The sequence below is a fragment of the Motacilla alba genome, chromosome 22 (genome assembly GCF_015832195.1).
Source record: "Motacilla alba alba isolate MOTALB_02 chromosome 22, Motacilla_alba_V1.0_pri, whole genome shotgun sequence".
Classification (NCBI taxonomy): domain Eukaryota; kingdom Metazoa; phylum Chordata; class Aves; order Passeriformes; family Motacillidae; genus Motacilla; species Motacilla alba.
Window position 1 is genome coordinate 2257617 of NC_052037.1, and position 18079 is coordinate 2275695.

The 18079-nt window shown below is 58.3% G+C and overlaps 2 protein-coding genes across 4 annotated transcripts; both read left to right on the forward strand.

Annotated features, from left to right (window-relative positions):
• Window positions 1–338: 338 nt before the first annotated feature.
• Window positions 339–5421, forward strand: PCNA (proliferating cell nuclear antigen). 2 transcript variants are annotated; one of them, XM_038160377.1, is made up of 6 exons: window positions 339–661; window positions 1516–1613; window positions 1960–2027; window positions 2529–2723; window positions 3522–3645; window positions 4805–4941. In XM_038160377.1, the coding sequence occupies exons 1-6, from the start codon at window positions 441–443 to the stop codon at window positions 4840–4842; spliced, it is 744 nt and encodes a 247-aa protein (XP_038016305.1). In that variant the 5' UTR covers window positions 339–440; the 3' UTR covers window positions 4843–4941. The 2 variants fall into 2 exon arrangements, with proteins under 2 accessions (XP_038016305.1, XP_038016304.1); XM_038160376.1 differs by having other exon boundaries at window positions 347–661; window positions 4885–5421.
• Window positions 5422–6280: 859 nt separating this feature from the next.
• Window positions 6281–12377, forward strand: TMEM230 (transmembrane protein 230). 2 transcript variants are annotated; one of them, XM_038160469.1, is made up of 4 exons: window positions 6281–6593; window positions 8688–8815; window positions 9630–9752; window positions 11261–12377. In XM_038160469.1, exons 2-4 carry the CDS (start codon window positions 8717–8719, stop codon window positions 11399–11401), a joined length of 363 nt encoding a protein of 120 aa, XP_038016397.1. In that variant the 5' UTR covers window positions 6281–6593; window positions 8688–8716; the 3' UTR covers window positions 11402–12377. The 2 variants fall into 2 exon arrangements, with proteins under 2 accessions (XP_038016397.1, XP_038016398.1); XM_038160470.1 differs by lacking the exon at window positions 6281–6593 and adding an exon at window positions 6693–6722.
• The last annotated feature ends 5702 nt before the right edge of the window (window positions 12378–18079 follow it).

Sequence of the window (18079 nt, forward strand, 5' to 3'; positions counted from 1 at the left end):
TCTTTAGGGAGAAAAGGGTTTGCGTTATGGCCGGTTTCCGGGCAGCACGCGGTGCCTGAGGAGAGGCGCGCCGCCGAGCCGTCCGCACGGCCAGGCCCCGTGCGCGGCACCGGCGGCGCCGCAGGGACCGGGCCCTGCCGCCATCGCTGCGCAGCGAGGCGGGACGAGGGCCTGTGTAACCCGCGCGGTGATTGGCTCCCGCCGCACGGAGGGGCGGGGCTAAGGGGAAGAGCGGCGCTGCGATTGGCCGGAGCGCGGCGGGGCCCTATAAATAAGCTTGGAGGGGGTTGGGCTGAAGGAAAGCGGCGCTGCTGATTGGCTGCTGAACGGAGGTGGGCGGGGCGACAGAGTGCATAAAAGGGCTCGGCGGGCCGCCTCGCTCTATTTTCTGTAGTTCCGCCTTCGGCTCCGTCCGTGCCGCTCCCGCTGGTGCTGCCAAAATGTTCGAGGCGCGGCTGGTGCAGGGCTCGGTGCTCAAGCGAGTGCTGGAGGCCCTCAAGGACCTCATCACCGAGGCCTGCTGGGACCTGGGCTCGGGCGGCATCAGCCTGCAGAGCATGGACTCCTCGCACGTCTCGCTGGTGCAGCTCACGCTGCGATCGGAGGGCTTCGACACCTACCGCTGCGACCGCAACATCGCCATGGGCGTCAACCTGTCCAGGTCAGCCGGCGGCGGGCTCTCCTGGGGCGCTGCCGTGGCGCGGCCGAGCAGGCCGGGGGGCTGTGGCGCTCAGGGCGGCGGCGGCTGCCGGGGAAGGGGGCGATCTGGGGGTGAGGGGGTGCTCCGGAGGTGCGCGGGGTGCCGGGGCCGCTCGGAGCCCCCTCAGCCCTTCTCCCTCCTCTCCCCCCCCCATTCCCCTCACGACTCTCGCGCCGTTTTTCGCGGCGCGCGCGGGGCGCGGCGCGGCCGTGACGTCACTGCCGGCGCCGAGTGGCGGGAAAAGGCAGCGCTGCCGCCATGGCCCCGGCTGGGCAGGCGCTGACAGCTTCGGTCACAGCCCCGCTGCCCCCTGGAAAGGACACCCAGAGTCCCGGGCAGCGGCAGCATCGGCACTGCCAGCGGCTCGGGGAGCTGCTCCTTCCTGCCGCGCTGTTCAGCCCTGGGAGGCGCTTCTGGAGTGCTGTGCCCTGCTCTGGGTTCTGCAGCAGAGGAGAGACAGCGGGTCCAGCGGAGGGGGACAAAGATGAGGGGCCTGGGGCGTGTCCGTTATGAGGAGAGGCCGAGGAGACTGCTGAGAGGGGGAAAGCATCCCTGTGTGCAGATACCCGTGGGAGGGGTCAGGATGCATCCAGGATCTGCCCAGCCGTGAGGAACGGGCAGGAGCTGGCGCTCGGGAGGTTCCACCCTGCACGTGTGGAGGAGCTTTGTGGGTGACCAAGCGCTGGGAGAGAGCGGCTGGGGGGTCTCCCCGCTGTTCCAGGAGCGTTAGAAGGAGACCTGGTCGCTGTAAAATCACATCCCCTCCTGCCCTGCCAGCTCCCGGCCCCGCGTGACCCCGCCTTTGTCCCCTGCAGCATGTCCAAGATCCTGAAGTGCGCGGGCAACGAGGACATCATCACGCTGCGGGCCGAGGACAACGCCGACACCCTGGCCCTGGTGTTCGAGGCGCCCAGTGAGTGGGGGGCGTTCCGGGAGCCCTTTGGCACTGGGGCGCGTTCAGGCAGCTCCAGGAGGGAGGGACGGGAGCGGGAAGGGACGCCCGGTGCTCGGAACGGCGAGCCTGGAACGGGATCAAGCTGGTCCTCGGCGAGAGGAAGGCAGCTCAGGCTGCACAGGTGGCCCGGGCTGTAGCTCAGCCTGGGAAACGCTGCTGGGGCAGCCCCGGAGCCCCAGGCCTGAGGGGGCACGGGCAGATCTCCCTCGTGGAGGTGGCTGTGCCTGCACGGAGGGGCGGTGGCAGCGGCGTGACCCATGGCTGTCCCCCTGCTGCTCGGTGTCACTGAGCTTTGCCTCTCCAGACCAGGAGAAGGTGTCTGACTACGAGATGAAGCTGATGGATCTCGACGTGGAGCAGCTGGGAATCCCAGTAAGTGACGGCTCGGGTGACTGGTGGCACTGGTGTGGCACTGGTTCACATCAGATCCTGCAACACAGCGGCCTTGGGAGCGCCGGCCAGGCCTGGGGCTGGCAGGGTAGCACTGTGGGTGTCCCTGGGAGTGCCCAAGGGGTGGCACAGTGTCACTAGGAGTGGCCAAAAGGTGGCACGGTGTCCCTGGGAGTGCCCCACGGGCGGCACGGTGTCCCTGGGCATGCCCAAGGGGTGGCACGGTGTCCCTGGGAGTGCCCAAGGGGTGGCACAGTGTCCCTGGGAGTGCCCCAAGGGTGGCACAGTCTCACTGGGAATGCCCCAGCCTTGGCAGGCTGTCCCTGTGGGTGTCACTGTGGGTGCCCAGCCCTGGCAGGCTGTCACTGCGGGTGTCCCTGTGGCTGTCCCTGGCACTGCCCAGCCCTGGCAGGCTGTCACTGCGGGTGTCCCTGTGGCTGTCCCTGGCACTGCCCAGCCCTGGCAGGCTGTCCCCGTCCCCAGGAGCAGGAGTACAGCTGCGTGGTGAAGATGCCCTCGGCCGAGTTCGCGCGCATCTGCCGGGACCTGAGCCACATCGGCGACGCCGTGGTCATCTCCTGCGCCAAGGACGGCGTCAAGTTCTCCGCCAACGGCGAGCTGGGCAACGGCAACATCAAACTGAGCCAGACCAGCAACGTGGACAAGGAGGAGGAGGCCGTGAGTGGGGGAGGCCTGCGGGGCTGCTCTGTGCCCCGCGTGGGGTCAGGGACCCATCCCAGGGAAGGGTTTGGGCTGGCAGGGCACCAGTGCCACCCTGCAGGGAGCAGGGATGGGGCTGGCAGGGCACTCAGCAGTGTCACCCCGCAGAGATGGGGCTGGCAGGGCACTCAGCAGTGTCACCGAGCAGGGATGGGGCTGGCAGGGCACTCAGTGCCACCCTGCAGGGATGGAGCTGTTGGGGCACTCAGCAGTGTCACCCTGCAGGGGTGGCTGGCTGGGCAGCTAGGACGAGGGAAGAGATGAGAATTTAACAAAATGTTATAACTAACCAAAGCAATCTGAACAAGTGGACTGTGATTGGTCATTAATTAAAAATAACCACATGAGCCAAATCACAAATCCACATTCTACAACAATAAATAACTATCATTTATCTTTTATTCCTAAAACCTCTCAACTTGTCCAAAGAATTAAACCCTAGCAAAAGGATTTTCATAAAAACACCGTGATAACCCAGGGACAGCTCCCTCTGCTTCAGGGAGCCCCTGGATCCCCTCCGTGTTCCCCGGGAGCTGCAGCAGGGCAGGGTGGGTGGGAGCAGCCCCAGGAGCTGCAGCAGGGCAGGGTGGGTGGGAGCAGCCCCGGGAGCTGCAGCAGGGCAGGGTGGGTGGGAGCAGCCCCAGGAGCTGCAGCAGGGCAGGGTGGGTGGGAGCAGCCCCGGGAGCTGCAGCAGGGCAGGGTGCAGCAGCCCCGGTGGCCGTGCCAGGGTTCTGGAACGTTCTGCTGCCTGCCCAGGTCACGATCGAGATGAACGAGCCGGTGCAGCTGACCTTCGCCCTGAGGTACCTGAACTTCTTCACCAAAGCCACCCCGCTGTCCCCCACGGTGACGCTCAGCATGTCTGCAGACGTTCCTCTGGGTGAGTGGCTCTGCCTGGGCACAGCTGCAGCCTCGGGCTGGGCTTTGTGCAGAATTCTCTCGAAAGTGAAAGGTTTTAAAATCATGGAAGATTCGGGGAGTTAGGAAGAAGCCAGAGTGGGAAATGCAGGCTTTGTGTTTGCCAGACTGTGTGACATTGCTCCTGCCTAGCCAGTGCAGGATAAACGATGTAATTGTTGGATGTGGTCATTGTTTAGTAATTAAATATAATCACTGCTCAATCGTAAGAAGAATCAGGAGAAAACTCTGTTAGGAGTTTGAGGGGGACCACAGAAAGCCGTGCTTGGATGAAATCAGTGATGCACTGGGACGATGTGGGTTTAATAATGAACGTGACAGTTATATCACAATATAAAATATAAAACATTTCATCCCTGACCCACGGTGGGCCAGGTTTGGGTCTGCACCCACAGCCAGAGCTCTGCAGTGAAAGTGATTTATTAAAACATGGATCTTGATCTAACACCGAAATCCAACTGTGACAAAAACTCTCTGACAGTTTCAAGTTAGAAAGTGGATGCTTATTGCAGGACAGCTCCCAAACACACACTGCCATTTACAGGTGATTCCTGAGCTCTTTCATCTGTGCAAGTGTTGAATACCCAAAATACAAATACATCTGCATGATTTTGGTACGTCCCCTTCCCCGCTATGGTAATTAGTTCAAAATTATGGTAATTAGCTCAAAATTATGGTAATTAGTTCCAAAGCCATTAAGCATGCGCAGTGTGTCCCTTGAAATGGGTCGGTGGTCCCTTTCCTGGGGAGGGGTCCCAAAATGAGGAAGTAAATGGAGTCTTCCTCGTTCTGACCTTTCCACCTTTCCAATGCAAATGTGACAAATGAGCCCTTGGTGGAGCTCCCGTTCCTTGTCTTCAGTTTCAGAGCAGAGGAGGCCCACGATTGTCCCATGTTCCTCAAAGCTATTGATCAGTTTCCATATCCAACAGCTATTGATCAGTTCCGATATTCTTCATCATAAACCCAGCTGACCAAACATTACATTGACAAGCAATCAATTATTAGTTAACTGCTAACTCTCAACTTCATCAAGACCGACCTATTTGTTTTAATGAGCTCCAGCAAAGCTTATCTCTAACTAAAACCTTAGCTTCTCTAAAATCTCTACATTTTTAAAGTTTCTGCTCCAAAAGCACCCGCTGGGACTGCTCTGTGACTGCATGTTCACCACCCTGAGCACCTTTTCCCTCTCCCGCAGTGGTGGAGTACAAGATCGCCGACATGGGGCACCTCAAGTACTACCTGGCGCCCAAGATCGAGGACCAGCAGGACGGCTCCTAACGGGAGAGGGCTGGGGACGTCAGCTCCAGAGCCCGGGGCAGCTCCAGAGCCCGGGGCAGCTCCAGAGCCCGGGGCAGCTCCAGAGCCCGGGGCAGCCTGGGGCGCTGCAGCTGTGCTGTGTAGATATCTTTGTAAATATTTCTCAACTCTCCCTTTTGCTATCCTGGTATCTTTGGAGAAATAGGAAAGCTGAGTATTTCTGGTCTGCTCCTGTTGTCCCAGCAGTCTCTTGGGTGCTGTTGAAGGTGACATTTCTTACCCCTTGCAGCTGCTGGTGGAGAAGAGGAGCAATATTTAAAGGGTCAGGAGGTGTCCTGGAGTTCTCCCCTGTGGAGCTGTAGCTTAGGGTCGCTGTTTTGTTACCCCACGAGTTTTGTTACCTTCCTTCGTTTGTTTTTGAAGCTGATACTCTGACTGAAAACTGAAAAATGGAAATAAAGAATAATTTCCTGGAGTTTGTGGTGTTTCATTGTGGGTGAACCGATGTGAAGCGCTGCTGTGGCCCCCGGGGCCAGGGGCTGGTGCCTGGGGCCAGGGGCTGGTGCTGACCGTGCTGCTGGAGCCTCCCACAGAGGCTCTCCCGCCCTCAGTGCCCCAATCTCGGGACATTTTGTTGGCGTGTGGTCGGTGAGACGAGAGAGTCCTGAGGCCGAACCGCCTGAAAAGCTTCCCGGCGGGTGGCAGGATGTCACCAGGTGGCAGTGCCGGCCACCAGCGAGCCCCGCTGCTGCTGGGAGGGACAGTCCCTGCTCGGGCCTGGGGACAGCACTGCCCTGGGGACAGTCCCTGCTCGGGGTTTGGGGACAGCCCTGCCCCGTCCTGGGGACAATCCCTGCTCCAGGTTGGGGACAATCCCTGCTCCATCCTGGGGACAATCCCTGCCCCATCCTGGGGGCAATCCCTGCCCTGGCCCTGGGGACAATCCCTGCTCCATCCTGGGGACAATCCCTGCTCCAGGTTGGGGACAATCCCTGCCCCGTCCTGGGGACAATCCCTGCCCCATCCTGGGGGCAATCCCTGCCCTGGCCCTGGGGACAATCCCTGCTCCATCCTGGGGACAATCCCTGCTCCAGGTTGGGGACAATCCCTGCCCCGTCCTGGGGACAATCCCTGCCCCATCCTGGGGGCAATCCCTGCCCTGGCCCTGGGGACAGTCCCTGCTCCAGGTTGGGGACAGCCCTGCCCGGCCCTGCGCTCCCGTGGGACCCGCGCCCCTGGCCATCCCTCGCAGTGTCGCAGGCCAGCGCGGAGGGGACACTCGGGGACAGCGGGAGGCGTCCCCGCCGCGGCAGGGGTGGCACTGGGGGAGCCTCAAGGCCCCTCCCCACCCGAAGCGCTGCAGGCTCCGGGGCCGGCGCTGATTTTCAGGTGCCTCCAGCTCCCCCCGGTGTGTCCCGCAGCACCTCCGGGCACTCATCGCAGGGCCCGGCCTCCGGCCCCGAGTTCGGAGCTTTCAGCGATCCCCGACCCTTCCCTGCCCGGGGCTCTCTGCTCCGCCCGCGGCGGGGAGGCGCAGCGGGCCGGCCCGGCCCCGCCGTGACCTGGAAGGGAAGCGGCGACACCGGGATCGACTTCCCGGGGCCGCGGGGGGACGGGCGGGGCCGGCATGGAGCGGCCGGGCGGCAGGTACCGGGCCGGGGGTACCGGGGCCGGGCTGGGGGCAGCTACCGGGGCGGGGGTACCGGGGCTGGGCCGGGGGCAGGTACCGGGGCTGGGGGCAGGTACCGGGGCCGGCATGGAGCGGCCGGGCGGCAGGTACCGGGCCGGGGGTACCGGGGCTGGGCCGGGGGCAGCTACCGGGCCGGGGGTACCGGGACTGGGCCGGGGGCAGCTACCGGAGCCGGGCCGGGGGCAGGTACCGGGGCCGGGGGCAGGTACCGGGGCTGGGCGGTACCGGGCGGTACCGGGGCCGAGCGGTATCGGGGCTGGCTGGGCGGTACCGGGGCTGGGCTTGGGGTGGGCTGGGATTGGATTCGGGGTGGGTTCTGCTGTGTTCCGGTGGATTTGGGGTGTTTTGGATGGATTGAGGGTGGTTTGGGGTGGGTTTGGGTGGATTTGGGTGGGTTCGAGTGGATTTGGGTGTTCTGGGTGCGTTTGGGTGTATTCAGAGCAGATTTGGTGCGTTCTGGGTGCGTTTGGGTGTATTTGGGGTGTTCTGGGTGCATTTGGCTGTATTCAGAGTGGATTTGGGGTGTTCTGGGTGCATTTGGCTGTATTCAGAGTAGATTTAGGGTGTTCTGGGTGCGTTTGGGGTGCTTCGGGTGGGTTCAGCTGCTCAGGCCCCCATTGTTTGTGTGGCTCCCAAAAAGCACAGGGCTGTGCCGGTTCCTGCTCTCTGACCCTTGTGGTGCTCACTTGGTGTGAGGCTCAGTGGAGTTGAACCTGGCCTTCAAGCTTGAGATCAGAGAGAATATTTTATATTTTAAGCACTTTTGTCCTCCGCAGCCTCTTTCTTGTTGGTAAGGGAGGCAGTGGGGAGGACAAACAGCTTGTGCGAGTGTAAAATGGGAATAATTCCCTGCTAAATAATGGGCCACGGGTGGCAAATCTGGCACCTTCCAGAAAGCTTGGGTTGTTCTGCCTTTTTCCCCTCCCGTGCATCGAGCCTGGGGGTGTTTGGGTTGTGCACTGAGGAACAGGGATGTGTGGGGAGCAGGAAATGCCACCCTGCAGGAGTTTCCATTATCCACGGGGCCAAAAATGTTTTGGTTTTCGCCACCAAGACAAAAGCCCAAAGTTCAAACCAAAGGTTCAGGGGTGGGATTTTCAGCTCAGAGGGGATTTTAGAAAAGTCAATTTTACAGCAGGAGGAGTGACGCTGGCTGGGGAACGTGCCAGCAGCTGGTGACAAAGGGCTTCAGTTCAGGGGAGACTCAATGTTTTGGGTGGATGCATCGCCTCGGATGCTGGAGAATGTTGTGGAAACAGAGTTTTTATCCCTTCCTGTTGGCTCTGCTGGAATATCTACTTTTGTTCCCTCGGCTGCAGAATTTCTCAGAGAATAAAAGCTCCATTGAGGCTTTGGGAGGTGCGGGGAGCCCGTCCCTGCCCGTCCCCTGGGAATGCGTGTCCTGCTGGGAGAGCTTGGCAGGATGGATCCCGGGCAGCTCTGAGGGACAGCAGCTGGCTCTGATCCCTGTCCCCAGGCTGTCCCCCTGGCACGGGGACCCTGCTCTGCACACCTGGGCTGTGGTGACCTCACCACTCGCTCTCTGTCCCCTTGAGTCACTCCTGCTGTCCCCATGTCCATCTCCTTCCACTCCCCAGTGCTTTCTGTTGGTTTTTCTGTTTGTTTGGTTGGTTTGTTTTTTTTTTCCCAAAATTGCTCTCTTGCACAATCTCCTGGTGGCTGAAAAGCTGCTTTGTTTCGCTCTGGTTTGGGTTTGTTTGCTGGTGTCCTGTCCAGAAGCAGCCAGAGCTTGGACATGCTCTGGCAGTGGCAGCTCCTGGTGGAGTGGGAGCTGGGCCCTGCCCGGGAATTTCCACCTGGTTTGATTCCACCTTGATTCCAAACATCCTTCCAGCCGTATCCGTGTGGCATTTCAGGCTTCAAACGAACTGCTTAGCTCCTCTGTGGGAGAAGTTTCCGTTTAGGAAGGGAGCAGAGCTGTGTTGGGGTGGCACAGCCAGGGCAGTTTCTCCTCAGAAGCCTCGGCTCCGTGTCCCTCACGCTGCCAGCACTCAGTTCCTCTCCCGGTGTCTCTCCTGCCCTGTTCCCAGGCTGTAGCTGATGCCCAGGCCCCCCTGGAATGATGCCGTCGAGGACCAATCTCTCCGCTGGGATCCCCAGTAGCAAAGTGAAATATTCCAAGCTCTCCAGCACCGACGATGGATACATCGACCTGCAGGTAAAGCCGGGGAAGGATGTTGGAATGTGCCCCCTGTGGCCAGAGTGACAGAGCCTTCCTCTGTCCCCCAAAAAGGAAAGAGCCAGAACTTTCTCCCACTGATCAGGAAGGAAAATCACTGATAGGACCTTGGGGCTTCACCTCGAGTTTGGGGACAGCTAATTGGCCATGAGCCAAAAGGTTGAAAAATCACTGATGGGACCTTGGGGACTTCACCTCAAGTTTGGGGACAAAAGGTCCCGCCTGGGCCATTGAGTAGAAAAGGACAGAACAAAGAAACCAAATGGCTTTTGTGAGGTGTCTTTACCAGGAGCACAAGCCTGTGGCACCTGGATCGGTTGGAGTTTGTTATTTTGCCTTTATTAAACCTTTTTTGTTGCTGCTGCTGTCACATCAGCCTCCTGCTCCTTTTATGCCTCCCAGAGAATGCTGAGCCGTTCTGGGGTGTAACGCTGGGGTGTTGAGAGCTCATCAGATCAGCTCAAACCCCTGGGTGAAAACGTTGTAGGAGGAGGCTGTGACACCACGAGGGGGGCAGCCACGGCTTGGCGCCGACAGGCAGCGGCTTCCCGAGCATCTCTGCTGGAGCAGCCGCAGCTCATGGAGGGACAGAGCCAGGGGGGAGCCAGACCCTGGCCCCTTCCCCTCTGGAGAGCCCAAAGAGCCTTTCTGGAGCGGGGCTGGAGCGGGGCTGGCTCGGCAGGGTCTCGTGGGCGGCGTTCCTGCCGCGGGGCCGCTCTGGAGCAGAGTTCAGTGCCAGCTGAGGGGAGCTGTGCCGAGCTCGGCCGTTCAATATTTGGCTTTTCCCATCCAGTTCAAGAAGAGCCCACCCAAAATCCCCTACAAGGCCATCGCGCTGGCTGTGGTGCTCTTCATGATCGGGACCTTCCTCATCATCATCGGAGCCCTGCTGCTGGCAGGGTACATCAGCAAGGGGGTGAGTGCTTCGTGAGGCTCCTGGCGCTGCCCCCAGAGCTGCCCCGAGCCCTCGCTGCCATCAGGGGACAGCACACAGCCTCAGGCCACACCGGGGGAGGTTTAAATTCAGAATTAGGGAAGGTTTGGTGTGGAAAGTTCCGGCACGGCCGCAGTGCTGCAGTTCCCACCCCTGGGAGGGCGCAGAACGTGAGGACGTGGCACTGCAGGACGCGGGGTAGGGGTGACCCTGGGGGTGGTGCTGGGTCTTGGCTGGACTTGGTGACCTTGAAGGTCTTCTCTTCAAGGATCCTGTGATCATCTCAAGGATCCTGTGACCGTGGTCAGTGTAGAACTTCAGAGCCACAGGGAGCGAGCAGGGAATGGATTCCCACCACGGCCTGGCTGGGCTGGGCGTCTCCAGGGAGGGCTGAGCGTCCCTGGGGAGGTCACATCCCTGTCCTGGAGAGATCGGAGCCCGTGCAGGGACAGGGAGGAGCTGCCAGACCCCGTGTGGGGCACAGTGACACCTGCCCATCTGGCTGTGGGTGATGGTGGCAGGAGATCTGCTCCTGCAGCTCTGGGTGCCTCTCCCCCTGCTCGCTGGGCTCGGGGGGGTTGGCAGCTCTGCCTTATCTCCGGCAGCAGCAGCAGCCTCTGGGGCTATCAGCAGCGCTCCAGGCACGGATCCCTGCGCTTGGGCTGGCAGCTCCCAGCCCTGGCTGCTCACCCAGGGGGTCCCTGCTGAAGGAGGGGGTCCCTGGAGGGTTCTTGCAGCAAGGAGGAGAGGCCAGGACAGGACTGAGGGCTCTGATGACAGCTGAGGTATTTCTGGTGGAAGATGGGGTTTTATTTCTCAGCTTGCCAGGCCTTGGGGATGGATCACAGAACCACGGGATGGTTTGGGTTCAGAGAACCTTCCAGATCACCTCATCCTGAGAATGCATTCACATCTCACCTTCCCCTGGAGCAGGCAGGGTGAGAGAGGGAGGAGAGCCCCTCACAGAGATGTCACTGTGGTGCCTTGGGGAGGCTGAGCTAGAGCAGAGCCACAGAATAAAGCAGGGATCTGCTAAAAGGATCTCCTTGGGCAGCACAAGAGCCCAGCCAGGGCTGCACCCAGGATGAACCAAAATGGACCCAAGATGAACCAAAATGGTCCCAAAATGAACCCAAGATGAACCACAATGGTCACAAAACGCATGACCTGTCACCAGGTCTGTCACTTTTGTAAGTTCTGCTCCATTTGCACATTGGAGTTCATTGTCCAATTCCAGCTTTGGCCCATCAAGTCCCATCCTGCTTGTTTTTCCCTCTTCAGTTCACATTGTTTGTGTCCTTGGGCCTGAGGTCTGGGTGGTTGTCCCTGGTCCCCAGCTAGAGAAGGAATTGTTTTGTGTCCCTGCCCTGTGGAGAGAGCTCACAGCACTGCACACGAGGCTCAGACCCGCACGCTGAAGCAGCGCGGGAGCTGACAAATACAAAATCAGAGCTGAAGGCATCCCCAGCCCCGTGCCTGTGTCCCTGCAGGAGACCGACCGGGCCATCCCCGTGCTGATCATCGGCATCCTGGTGTTCCTGCCGGGCTTCTACCACCTGCGCATCGCCTACTACGCCTCCAAGGGCTACCGGGGCTACTCCTACGACGACATCCCCGACTTCGACGACTGAGCTGTTCATGAACCCCGCTCTGATTAGGCTGCCTGGAGCTGGCACTTCCCCTGGAGGCTGGCAGGGCACGGCTGTCCCTGGTTCCCGGCCCCGAGGTGTCGCAGGTTTTGCAGTTTGGGGGGTGGGGGGGGCTCCAGCCCGGAATTGACCAAAAGGAATTGCAAAGAGCTTGGGATTTATGGGATTTTTTTTTCCTCTCGGGGTTGCGTAATTCCACTCGCTGGGAAGCTCTTCCTGGGCGAGGCAACCCTTGCAATTCTCCAGAAATAGATGAGCCGGTTCCAGCAGCAGATACTCGTTTTTTCTCTGTTTTCTAGAGTTTATTTTAGCTCTCCCTGAGATTGTGGTTATTATTGTTGGGTTACCTTTGCAGACAGGCCGTCATTAAATCCTCCTTTTGCCCTCTGCCCATCAGAAATGCTCCTGAGCTACTGCTCCTGGAGTAAATAAAGTCTGATGAGGGGGGAAAGCAGCACAGCTCCCTGTCAGCCTGGCCAAGCTCCTTTCCCCACAGACACCTCCCCGTGCCACCGCTGCTGCTGGCACAATCTGCTTATCCTTCACAGGGACCGTGCTGGAGTTTGCTTCTCATTTAACAACCAGACGGATCCTGGAACCCAGACCCAGCGTCTAAATACCAGAAATGCTGGGCTTGGCTGATGTGGCTGTTGGAGACGCTTGAGCTCCAGCTGTCTGTCTGTCTGCTGGAGTCCTTCTGTCCTTGTGTAGATGATCTGCAGAGCTGCCCAGGCCTGTGAAGAGCAGTTCTCTGTGTAGTCCGTGCTGCCCAAACCCCCTGTGGATTGCTTGGATTGCTTTGCCAGCCTTGCTGGAGTGTCACGCAGGGCGAACGGCGATGGCTGCGCTGCTGTCGGGTCAGACCAGGCTGTCTCCTGGCCCTCGGTGTCCTGCGCAAGGAGCGGCGATGCCAGCGGACGCGTTTAACACCAATAAAGTTCTGCATCCTCTGCGAGCACGACTGTGTCCTTCCCACCTTCCCAGGAGTGCACCAGAAACCGCTGGGCTTGTGCTGCTGCCGCCTCCAGCTGCCAGGGAGGCAGAGCTGGGACAGCCCCAGCAGTGTCACCCTGCACAAAGCACTCCTCAGCTGCCACCTGAGCCCCGGGGCGGGGGAACATTCCAGAAGGAGGGGCAGGAGTGACTGACAGGGCAGAGCAGGCCCACGGAGGGGTGCACGCAGCAGGGCTGGACAAACACCTTGCTCTGAACTCCTAGAACTGCCTTTTGTCCTCCTTCAGTGCTCCACATTGAACCCAAACCTTGAGCCGAGATGGTTTTTTTTGACCCAAACCCTGAGCCGAGATGGTTTTTTAACCCAAACCTTGAGCCGAGATGGTTTTTTTGACCCAAACCCTGAGCCGAGATGGTTTTTTAACCCAAACCTTGAGCCGAGATGGTTTTTTTTGACCCAAACCCTGAGCTGAGATGGTTTTTTAACCCAAACCCTGAGCCAAGATGGTTTTTTTAACCCAAACCTTGAGCTGAGATTTTTTTTTGACCCAAACCCTGAGCCAAGATGGTTTTTTTGACCCAAACCCTGAGCCGAGATGGTTTTTTAACCCAAACCCTGAGCTGAGATGGTTTTTGACCCAAACCCTGAGCCAAGATGTTTTTTTTTTGACCCAAACATTGAGCCAAGATGGTTTTTTTGACCCTTCACTTGTCTGCACTCCCCTGAGTGCCTCCCAGCACTCTTGAGGAAGAACTGGTTAAATTGTTGAATTCAGGATCTCCCTTTCCATCTCTGGAGGTTCCCTCCCTGCTGCCAGCCCTGCTGGGCTGGGACAGGGGACAGGGGACCCAGGAGCTGCTGGCAGCCCCTGGAATGTGTCAATTACTGCTGGCTCTGGCAGGAGAGCTCGTGCTGACGTCAAACCGTGAATCAGCCTCTCTTAGGGGACCAGAGCCTGCGTTTGTTTGGGTTTGGGGAACGGGGAGAGGAAGCGGAAGGGAAGTTCAGATGGGAAAAGCAAAGAGGGAGGGAGGAGATGAACAGTTTGGGAAGGGGGGGTCACCCACGCGGGATGAATGAAGGGGACAGGAGAAGGAACTGGACTTGGATGATCCTTGTGGGTCCTTCCAGCTCAGTGCATTCTGTGACTCTGTGATTCTGAGACCATGCTGATGTTCCCGGAGGAAAGGAATTCATGAATTTACTTTTCTTGGACAGAGGCAAAGCCTCAGGCAGCACAGTGGATAAATGAGCAGGGCTGCGTGAGGGATGGCCCGAAGATCCTCTCTGCAGGGGTTTTTGTAGCTAATTGGGGGAAAAAAGAAACACTTCTAGGAGAGAAAAAGGGGATTCTGACCACTGGGAAGACATGGATGCAGAGGACTTCATCCTTCAAGCTGACAGCCAGGTTTTGGGGAGCCCAGACCGACTCCCTGCAGCGGAGAGGGGAATGGGAAAGGCCTGGGAAGGAGCTGGTGGTTCTAGAGCAGGGCTGGAGTGACAGACAAGGCACTGATGAATGAGGAAAACTCCAAACAGCTGCTCCCTTTGTGGAGCATCCTCCACTCCGGGCAAGGCAGCTGTCTCAGGGAAGAACAGTCAGCATTTCTCGAGCCTGATGGGAGTTACCATGCACAGAAGCTCTGCAGGAAGAGCAGGCAGCCAGATTCCAGGCTTTTCTGTGCTTTGTGAGGACTTTTAGGAATGCTGGATTGGACTAAAAATAGTCCAGACAGTCCAGCAAGGCCATGACAGAGGCTCCCAAGAGAGCTGGCTTTGCTCTGTGGTGGAGCCAAGGGTCATGGTGGGGGGAAGAACTCGATTGTTGACTGGAAATGATTGTTTGTGACTGACTGAACTGCCTGCTTTGCTGCTCCGGGCTCGGGCAGACGTGGTTTGTGCTGGTTCAGGACCCGTTACCCTGAGGCCTTTCCTTCCCTGCCTTCCTGTGTTTAGCAAGGTGTTAGGGAACCGCTTTTAATCCAAGTGAGGCGATGGCTGGGAGCTGCTCTGTGGCCTGCATGGACAGAGCTTTCTTCTGCTGAGAATCAGGAAGTGACATTTCCTTCCTCCACACTTGGGCTGGATCCTGATCCTGAGCCACGCTGCTGTCCTCATCCCTGGGGCAGCACAAAGGGACCTCCCCTCCCACAGCAACGAGATCCCTGCAGAGCCTTTCCAGCTCTGCCCTTACAGGGAGGAACAAAACTGTGATGAATCTGCCTTGAGAGGACTTTCAGCTCCCGTGAAACAGCAGGTTTGGCACTGAAGCAAAAATCCTGTGGAGGAATCACCATTTCACCCTGGGATGTTGAAGCAAAGGGCAGCAAATCCACTAGTCACCACTAATTAATTTCGTTTTGAAATATTTACTTGGGCTGAAGTAGTAGCTGCTCTTAAGTCTTTAAAGGATTAGCTGCCTGCTACTCTTTCGTGCCTGCAACCATTTATTTAAGCTGTTGCTGCAAATCACGCTGTTAACCTGTCATGAGGGGTGTTAACCTCCCTTCTCTTGGCAGTGGGAAATGCCCGGTGCAGATGGCCCTGCTGATGTGACACAAGTTAAAACATCCACTCGGGCCCTCTGGGCTCCTTCCCCGGCCTCTTCGAGGAAGGGCGAGACAGAAAATGCTTGCAGTGATAATTGTCTGCACCACAGGGCGTCGCACAGGCTGAGGAGGGGCTGGGGGCAGTTCGGGGAGCATCAGCTGGGTGATGCAGGAGCATCCGTTCCTGAGCCAAAGGAAATGCTCTGGATCTGGAACAAATCCTCCAGGAAAACGGGGAACTCACCTCAGCAGGGATCATTTCTTACTCTCAGGCATGCGTTGAGTGTGAAAGGGAAAGATCTCAGGTCCTCAAACCTACAAACACTAATTAGCATCACCATATAATTTTCTGGCAGTTTAATGTTCATTAATGTGTCATTAGGAGAAGTCTGCCAGCTCCTATAATCCTCATTTTTCTTGTCTCTCAACACTAACAGTCCATAGCACAGCATGACCCCTTCCCTGCTATTTTGGGTGGTTCTTCTCCAGACAAATGCCTTGTTTTCTCTGTATTTGATACTGGAGGTCAAGAGAATCCTCTCTGCCTTTTATTGCACAAGAACAGAGGCAGGATTGTAACAGGGCCAGTGCAAATGCGTGCCTAAAAATAAACCAGTGGATGGTCTCCAGCTTCAAACACAAAAGGAGTATTTGTAGAGGTCTCCCTTTGTTGCATGATCGAGTTTCAGATCACTGAGGAGACACTTCAAAGTTCAGCTCACAAGCAGCTCGTGGTTCAATCCTCCCCACGAAACAAAGGCAACTCTTTGACTCGGATCTGTGCTCAGCTGCCACCCTGAGCCCCCGGGGCTGGCAGAGGGACTCTGCCTGGGTCATCCCCGGGGCAGGGGCAGTGTCTGGGGTGCTCTCCTGGGCTGCTGCCTCCCACCCTGGCTGCAGAGGGACAGGCAGGCCCGCAGCCCTTCTCCCACCTGTGCTGGCAACAATTCACCCATGGCAAGAGGGGCCAGAGCCTGCAGAACACTTCAGTGACACTGCCTGGCACCAATTAGGAATAGCAGAGAGGAGGTGGCACTTCAGGCAGGGAAGGGGTTAACCAACGACAGAGCAGTTTTGGGGGGAGAAGTCAGAGTTCATTGTTCCAGGCTCTCTGTGGATTCTTGTTCTTTCATCTCCGATTCTTGGTTCTTATCACAGGGGTCACCAGTCCTTCCTCTTTGCTGCCTTGGCCTGGGAGCCCTTCAGGGCTGCCTGTGCCTCACCTGGGAGCAGGAGCACAGAGAGCTGTGCTGCCAGGCAGCTATAAATAGAGCCCGGCCAGCCCTGTGGCATCTGTGCTGCTATAATTGCCACCCTGCGCTCCCGTGACAAGCCCTGCTCCAGCTGTCAGGGCAAGCAGGAGCTGCAGGAGCCTCCACAGTCAGTCCCAGAGCTGGCCCTGCCCGTGGAGCTCTGCTCTGGGCTCGGTTCTGGGCTCTGGGCTCAGTTCTGGGCTCTGGGCTCTGTTCTGGGCTCAGTTCCAGGCTCTGGGCTCAGTTCTGGGCTCAGTTCTGGGCTCTGGGCTCAGTTCCGGGTTCTGGGCTCAGTTCCGGGCTCAGTTCCGGGCTCAGTTCTGGGCTCTGGGCTCTGGGCTCAGTTCTGGGCTCTGGGCTCAGTTCTGGGCTCTGGGCTCAGTTCTGGGCTCTGGGTTCTGGGCTCTGGGTTCTGGGCTCAGTTCTGCCTCCAGGAGTTCTGCTTTCCCCTGCGTGTGACCACTCCTGGTGCCTGCCCGGTGGGATTTGGCAGCTCGGTTTCAGCAGCTGTTTTGCAGAGGGCTCCTGGTCTAATTCCTGCCTCAGCACCTTTGTTCATTTTGCCTCGTGCCCCTGGCTGGAGGGGGCTGGTGTGTCCGTGTCACTCTGATGTCACCGTGCTGTTGTTGCTGCGTGCTCACAGGAGGGATTCAATGAGTCACGGGGTAGAAGTGACCCAAGGCCTCCATCCTCGCTCTCTGAGGATTCACTGTGGGTGAAAGCAGGAACTGTGTCTCTGCTCTCACTTCTCTGCTGAGGGATGAGTAAGCAGCCACCAGGCACTGCTGCCTGTGCTCTTTTATTCTGCGCCATAAAATTCCTCTAATGGACTTCAAAATGATTTAGTGCTCCACGTCCACCTCATTTTGGAAGTAGTTTAAGTGGGAACGAGCTGCTCTGGTCCTGCTTAGCCAGATGTGCCCACAGCAGCTGCTCTTTATTCCCAGAGCTTTGAACAGCCACGCGTGAACGTGACACAAGGTGACAAATCCCAGCTTGTCTCCCCCGTGGAGACCATCCCTGCAGATGCCTCAGGGTGGATCTGCTGGGGAGAAGATCTAACGGGACAGAACTCCAGGGTGAGTGTGCCCAGGGGAGCAAAACAACCTGGAGCCATCAGCCCCAGGCTCCCACCGTGCCTCTGCTGCTGCCTCAGAGCCAGATGTGGCTCCAGAGACTCAGCATCTGGACAAGGAGAGCCCTGCAGGAGAACAGACCAGGCAGGATGAACACAGGCTGCTCTCCTGGCCCCCTCCTGCTCCCACTCCCCTCAGGATTTATGGGTTCATTTCAGGAGCTGTGCTTTTGGGAAGCAGCCTGGGGATGAACTCGGGGAGGTGACTCAGGCCCTCTCCTCCTCCTCCTGTCGAACACGAGCTTTGCCCCTGACTCAGCAAGTGAAATCTCATTGCTTTGGCACAGCCCTGAGGTACCAGACACAACAGCAGCACGAAAACGGCTCCTCCTGCAGAGCACAGGCTGTCCAGCTGAGTTAGCATCACCAGGAGCACTCCGGAGCACTCTCCCTGCCCTGCATTCCTGACAGCTTGGGATGAATAGCCCGTGGGAGAAGCAGAGGGACCTGGGATGGGTTGTTTATACTCTCCTGGTTGTTTGTACTCTCCTGGTTGTTTGTATTCTCCCGGTTGTTTCCATCTCCTGGTTGTTTCCATCTCCCGGTTGTTTCCATCTCCTGGTTGTTTCCATCTCCTGGTTGTTTGCATCTCCTGGCTCTCACAACCTCCTCTCCATTTCCAAAACATTTTGCAAACCCAAAGCTGAAGGAAAGCCTCCTCTCTCCAAAATCTGCCAGAGGGGAAACCAGCAGAGGAGCAGCAGGGAGCCCGCAGTCCTGCAGCCCCGCAGATCCCCCGTGCTGCTCACCTGCTGGTTTACTGATGAC